We start from the raw sequence: 7,322 nt of genomic DNA, 5'->3' as shown, positions 1-7,322 counted from the left end.
CTGATGGTTACACAGGAAACACAAACTTGCTGTCTATACCAAATTTTTGTGACACCCCTCCCACCTCTTGAAGACAAATCCGGAGCCACCTGCTTCTGTCAGCCTTATGACTTTGGAGTGTACAGCTCAGGTATTTAATTTTTTTTTTTTTTTAAAAATCTCCCTGAACATGTAAACCACAATATTTTGACCACCCTGGTGCATATTTTGGCTGCTGGCTTTCCCCAAAGGTTAGGAGGGACTCATTTCTGTACTGTTGCCAGGCTGAATTATATTACCAGAGCATTGGACAATGTGTGCCATCTTCCAGCAAGGCGTCAAGAACAACTAAGAGCCCAATGTGGAGCCCTCCACCACCCTTGCACCTAGGGGCCTTTGTGTGTATCAGCACCTGGCTCAGGGACAGCAGGCTGCCCTCCCCCTAAGGCTTCCCCCCTTCCAACCCCAATCTTGCATTCTGCAGAACCTCATTACTTACTCCCAGCTCAAACCCCAGGCGATGCTCAAGTAAGGAAGATTCGAGCAGTGCCCTTCTGGATTTTAGCGCCTGAGACAGACTAGCGTCTTTGTGCCCCTCCCCAACTCCCTCCTCCTTGATCCTCAGAATCTCTCCCTCCCTCCCTCCCCCCCCCTTCTCCCCGACTTTCCATCTGCTTCCAGTGCACACTGGCATTCCAAGCAGCTCGGCGCCCCTTTGCCCACCACCAGCCGAACCAGCTAAACGGGCGAGGCTGAAGGCAGGGGCCATGGTGTAAGCTCTTCAGGTGTCACCGCCCCTTCCCTTCCCTTCCCCCGGCTTGGGCTGCGGAGTCCTCTGCAGTCGGCGGGAGGCACTGCTTCGGGGAAGAGGGGTTCGGCTGGCTTTGGCCAAGGCTTCGCAGCATCTGCAGTGAAGGCGGGCGGCTGCTGCATTCGCCTCCGCCCGGCTCCCGGGCTGCATCACTAGGATTTTGCTCTGCAGTCAGCTGAAGGCAGTGCTGGAAGAAGATGGCGGATCGAGCAGAAATGTTCTCCCTCTCCACCTTCCACTCTCTTTCTCCGCCAGGATGCAGGTGAGACTCCAGCCTCCCGACCCTCCCTCCCTGTAGCCCCGCTTAGATCGAGGATCTAGTTGGGGGGGGGGGGGCAGTACCACAATCCCTCCTTTCCCGGTATGATGGAAGCTGTTCAATGCATTTTGTTTTTGCTGGGGTGGAGGGGGGTGATCTGATAAGGATGCATCGCTGATCTTTTATGATAGGGCTCAGTTTTGTTTGGGAGGGGGGCAAAGAGGGGAGCCACGAAAGACAGAGGAGCTCTGACCTTGCTCTGTTGGAGGATGGAGTGTGAGTGAGGACCTGGGATGGAATATTTCCCGTCCGTAGTGAGGCAGATCGACCTCAAAGATCCGCAGGAATGGATTTACTGCCGTTTATGCAAGGGGGAATGGGTGCAATTTGGCCATTGAGGTTTCTCTGTGTCTCGAAAGAGGATTGTGTGGGTCAGGCCTATGCCCTGTTGTAGCCACACCGTTAACCCTTTCGTATCTGCCGATGGAGGGGCAGAGAAGGGATAGCCGGTGTATCAGATACACTACCCCCCTACCCCATGTGTCTGTAATACGATAATGTCATACAAAATGGCATCTCTGATGCTGTTTCCTGTTGGTTCAGAAGTCAGGATGAACGCCTTTCTGGAAGTGAAGCAAATAGCTGATGGAACTGTATATTGGCCAGGGGTGCTTTTGAAAGGCAACAACTTTTCAAAGTAATATATTTTTTTTTTTTACCCTGGACACAACAAAGGAACGTACTTGATCTTGGGGATGCTCGGCACCCACAGGTTTTGTTTATTTTTACCTTAACTGCTAGACACAAATAAGAAAACCTTTCATGTCACCAGATCCCTAGATCCATCTCCTGATGGGAAAGAGGACCCCAACATGTGGTAGACGTGGCATCTCTGATTATCTTTGCAGCCTTCAGGTCTGCTGAGGTAGAAGCAAACTGATGAGGATGTTCATTCGTTTGAAACAACATTTCCCATGCTCTTTCGTGTTCTTGCAAATGAAAAGATGCACATTTTGTAGGGGGGGGGGGCTTCCATTTGCTGTCAATAGTGCATACTCTTCCGAAAGAGGGCACATTCCCTTACTCCAGCCAGTGAAGAATTGCTCAATCAGAGTACCTTTCTATAACCTGGACACGCCAAGTTCCAGGTCTAACTACGAACGTCCATCTTTTTGGACATGGACGTCCCTTCCTTGTCTGTTTAAGGAGTGGAAGGAAAATATTAGATGGGAAGTAGAGGTACTGTATGTTTAAATACCTGAGATGGGTGAAAGGATTAGGTAAAAAGCAAATCAGGAATGGTGTGGTCATACTGTATGTCAAGCTTTTTCCAAGGATTTGTGTATTGGAGGGAGATCCTGATTTAAGGGCTGCTGGTTACCATTATATGAGAAGTTCAGTAGGATATTCCTGCCCTTGAGGGCCACGATGAATGAGTCATATAAGAACATAAAAATAGCCTTACTGGGTCAGACCAATGGTCCATCAAGCCCAGTAGCTCGTTCTCATGGTGGCCAATCCAGGTCACTGGTACCTGGCCAAAACCTAAGGTGTAACAACATTCCATTATCTCAGAGTAAGCAAGATTCCGGAACCCCAAAGAGTAGCAACATTCCATACAGAATCCCCAAAGAGTAGCAAGATTCCGGAACCCAAAAGAGTAGCAACATTCCATACAGAATCCCCAAAGAGTAGCAAGATTCCGGAATCCCAAAGAGTAGCAACATTCCATATAGTTCAGTATCTTGTCATATGTTACATAACGTTCATGACAAGTGGACTTGATAATGTTAATGAATGTTATTTTAAAATTTAATGAAAGTTCTGTTGATTTGAAGTTCTTGCATTGTAAATAAAATAAACTGCCCAAAGCATTCCCAGATCACACCACCTTCCCATATGAGTGTACTGGCTTTATAAAATTGGCATTTAGATGTCCACGCAGTATAGATGTCTAAATGCTGATTTTCAGACATCAAAACCAAGAATAAAGCTTCTAAAATAACCATCATTGTGTATTATCTAATAATACAATGTTTTAGGAGCCATTTTGGTCTTGCAATAGTCTTTGCAAGATGTAACATTATTTATTGGGACACATAACTGTTATCCAGAAATGTTGTTTTTCATGAGTTTTCCAGAACATGTATAAGTTCATTATTCAGATGTACTCACTTTTTCATGAAAGAGGATTACATTTTAAGACATTCAAGCTTTCTTTCAGACTAGTAAAGTTATAAACATTAAACTTTTGCATCAAAGATGACATGTTATTCAGGGAGTCAGTACTTTGAAATAATTTTAAGGGCTCGGATCTTCTCTTGGGCATTTCATAATTTTCAAGTCACTCTATATTCTATCCCATTAGCAGGAGAACTAGGATGGGCAAGAATTGTTTTCTAAGTTAGGGAAGAGATTTTTATATTGCCCATAAATCAGATGGGTCTTGATGGTTGGATGATAGCATTTGGAATTTAATACCTGCCAACAAAATAATAATACTAGTCTTTAAGCCCGTTACATTAACGGGTGCTAGAATAGATGTGTCTGTCTGTCTGTCTGTCTAGATGTGTCTGTCTGTCTGTCTGTGTTTCTTTCTCTCTCTCTCCTTGGCCGCTGTCTGTGTCCTTCTATCTTCCCCCCTCCCGAACAAAGCTGTCTGCCCCCAGCACACCTCTCCCCCCAAAGCAGCCCCCTTTCCCTCTCCCTAACTGTCTCTCCATGGCCCCTTCTGTCTTCCCTCCACAGCAAAGCTGTCTGTCCCCAGCACACTTCCCCCCCGCCCAAAGCAGCCCCCTTTCCCTCTCCCTGTCTCTCCATGGCCCCTTCTGTCTGTCCCAAGCACATTTCCTCCCCCCCAAAGCAGCCCCCTTTCCCTCCCCCTATCTCTCCATGGCCCCTTCTGTCTTCCCCCTCCCCCCAAGCACAGCTGTCTGTCCCAAGCACACCCCTCCCCCCCCAAAGCAGCCTCCTTTCCCTTTCCCCCTGCCCCCCCCCTGTATTGGCCCCATTTCTTACCCTCCCTCCATCCCGGTGTCTTCTGGCCTGCTCCTCTTTAAAGCAGCCTGCGATCGTGGTGGCCGGCTTTAGCGAACCTCGCAGGCCGCTCTCCAACTCGGTAGCACGTTCCCTCTGACTTGATCCCGTGCGTCAGAGGAAACTGCTACTGCGCGGTTCGCTAAAGCCGGCCATGATCGCAGGCTGCATTGGAAGAGGAGGAGAAACGGCGCTGGCGGTTGGTGAGTTGAAGCTCCAGTGTGTTCCCTGCCGTGGACGCGGGCAGGGAGAGAGCTTGCCTGCGCTTCGGGTTGGTGAGTGAGGGCGGGAGGAGGGGGAGTGGCCAGAGTGATCCCTGCAGCTGGGTTCTAAAATGGAACACGGCCACGGATCACACACCACAGCGGCAGGGATCACGCTTTTTTAAAAGCGCATGCGCCGCTAAGGTTTTATTATATAGGATAGACCAAAAATGTTCAAAGGATTTGTGCTGCTAACTTCCCCTTTTACAAAGCCTTGGTAGAGATTCTCCCGCAGCAAATTCACCGAAGCCCATAGCAATTGAATGGGCTTTGGCACATTTTCTGCGCTGGTACTCACTACTGCAGCTTTGTAAAAGGGGTCCTTTGAGAGGTGTGCTTATAAATTGGTCTCTTTGAAAATGTATTAGGGCTGAGTACACAAATGTTTACTCAAAATGTTACTAAACTCTTAAATTTAGGAGCATAAAAAGAGGGGGGGGGGCAACGGGGATGGATTTAGGGGATGAAATTAGGAGCTGAGAACTGATTTTCTTGTTTAGGCTCATACATCAAGGCAAATGAAATGCAGGCCTAAATTCCGCCCCCCCCCCCCCTTTTTACAAAACCGCAAAAGCGTTTTCTTAGCGCAGGTCGGCACGTTGAATGCTCTGTGCTGCTCCCAACATTCGTAGAGTTCCTATGAGCGTTGGAAGCAGCGCAGAGCATTCGGCACACTCGCCTGTGCTAGAAAACCGCTTCCGCAGTTTTGTAAAAAAAAAAAAAAAGGGGGGGAGGGGTATTAAAAGCATACCTTTTAAGCTCCTAAATTACGATTAATTTTCATCTGAAAAGTTATGCTCCTAAATTTGGCTGAAACAGGGCCCAAATTCAGGAGGCTAGCTGAAGAACGTAAATGTAAGCGTTCAGCATTTTCTGACTATTGCGCCCACAGTATTTAGAGCACAGGAGAAGATACTGTGAGTATACTGGTGGAGCGATGGAAATGAAGTTCAAGACCTAATTAACAAAGAAAGTGATCTCTCAAGTGAGAAGGAAGCCCCATCAAACCAGATCTGTGGTGCTCCAGTTCGAGGAGAGGCAGTTGTACCTTTCTTGGTTACCAAACTAATCAAGTTTTCAAGACCTCTGCGATGAACTTGCACGAGACAGCTTGTTGCAGGTTTCCGGGTCTCGCTGCGTCTTTGTCAGGTAGAAACCGACATTTTCACCACCATGCGGTGGCTTTCTTCAGGGTTTACTCTGAAGTCTGCAGTGTGACTTTGGAAACAGTGGGTTCACTGGCCTGATTGGGAACAGGGTAGTCCACCAATTTGAATTTTGGCGGGAAAGTCAGTTGGTCAGAAATTTGAGTTTTGTTGTGAAAGTCCATAGAATGGAAAAAGTCTCTGGTAGGTTTAAAGATGTTCTCCCCGTGGAGCTGGGTTAGATGTTCTTTCAGGGTTTCCGCAACTGGCATTGTGTTTGTTGCAGGTTTCCGGGTCTCACTGTGTCTTTGTCAGGTAGAAACCGACGTTTCAGCTGCCATGCTGTGGCTTTCTTCAGGGTCTGCTCTGAAATCTGCAGTGTGACTTTGTAAATAGTGAGTTCACTGATCTGACTGGAAACAGGGCAGTCCACCAATTTGAATTTTGGCGGGAAAGTCAGTTGGTCAGAAATTTGAGTTTTGTTGTGAAAGTCCATAGAATGGAAAAAGTCTCTTGTAGGTTTAAAGATGTTCTCCCCGTGGAGCTGGGTTAGATGTTCTCTCAGACAGATTTGGTTCCACTCCTGCTTTAATGGAGCAGTCGTGGGGAGTGCTTGAGATTGTATGACCATGGAAACTTACTACTAGGAGAAGGCCTCAGCCCAAAGCAAAGGGCTCCTTTTACTAAGCTGTGTTAGGGTATTAACGCTTGGAATAGCATGCGCTGAATTTCCTTGCATGCTAGACCTTAACGCCAGCATTGAGCTAGTATTAGTTCTAGCCATGTAGCGAGCGGTAATATCCTGTGTGCGCTAAAAACGCTAGCACACCTTAGTAAAGGAGCTCAAAGAGTTAAGGAGCGTATTATTGGAACATTGATAGGAGATATCAGTTGATATTACGCAAGCGGAATCTATGCAAGGAGATTGTGGTGGAGCTTGATAATTATTAATAAATCAGCATCCATTTCTAAGTGTGGCTTTTTAATACAAACCCTCTTATACTAAGCCATGGTAGGGGTTTTTACCGCGGCCTGGGATGCTAATGCTTTGACGCTGCTCCGATGCTCATAGGAATTATATGAGCATCAGAGCATTTAGTGTTCCAGGCTGCAGTAGAAACCTCCATCACAGCTTAGTAAAAGTGTGTGGGGGGTGAGGGGGGGAGGGGGATAGTTAGCTTAAAACTGAAAATAGTACAGCAGGTCATAATCATAAACCACCTTTTCTCTAGTTAGTTATATTGTTTGTTAGTTTACTGATTTCCGTGCAGTCTTTTTCCATTGTTTATGCATAGGTCAACTATATGATGTGGTTCTATCTACTTTTGACCACTGGCTATAAAAACTCTGGAACTCCATTTGCTGTTGAATCTTGGCCCCCACACCATTTTGGTATGGAAGTCCTGTTACATAAGAGAATATTATTTGAAAAAGGAGCAGAGTTCTCTTGCTGCAAGGTTTAAGCTAAAATGCTGCAAGGTTTAAGCTAAAATGATGAATGGTGAAATACTCCTGCCATGTGTATGAGTGAGACACACGTAAGAATCAATGTCTGATTTACTAGAAATAATTTAAAAAAAAGCTTCAGCTATTTTTTTTGGCTTGCAGTACATGACTGGGGGCTACCATGAATACAGAACACTGGAAACTGAATGTCCAGGTCATCCAATAGGATCCAGCAGTGTTTTAGCAGATGCCATGGATGCAAACACCTAATGAAGTCTCTTTTCCCTGGAGACTGTGATCCCCCCTACCCTCTAAATATTGAAAGCTCATGGAAACATGCCAAGATTGAATTATTTTTATCTGGATTTTCAACTTGCACTTTA

The 7,322-nt window shown here is 46.4% G+C and overlaps 1 protein-coding gene across 1 annotated transcript in view; it reads left to right on the top strand.

The window, feature by feature from the left end:
- The first annotated feature begins 750 nt into the window (after positions 1–750).
- The window catches only part of MAPK8IP2 (mitogen-activated protein kinase 8 interacting protein 2), a 79,694-nt gene continuing 73,122 nt past the window's right edge, over positions 751–7,322 (top strand). Inside the window, exon 1 of the mRNA XM_033958859.1 lies at positions 751–1,052. Within this exon, the coding sequence (XP_033814750.1) occupies positions 988–1,052 (65 nt within the window). The 5' untranslated portion in view covers positions 751–987. The remainder of the gene's footprint in view (positions 1,053–7,322) is intronic.

This window comes from Geotrypetes seraphini, chromosome 9 (genome assembly GCF_902459505.1).
Source record: "Geotrypetes seraphini chromosome 9, aGeoSer1.1, whole genome shotgun sequence".
Classification (NCBI taxonomy): domain Eukaryota; kingdom Metazoa; phylum Chordata; class Amphibia; order Gymnophiona; family Dermophiidae; genus Geotrypetes; species Geotrypetes seraphini.
Note: the sequence above shows the minus strand (reverse complement) of the source record. Positions and strands in the feature narration are given on the sequence as shown.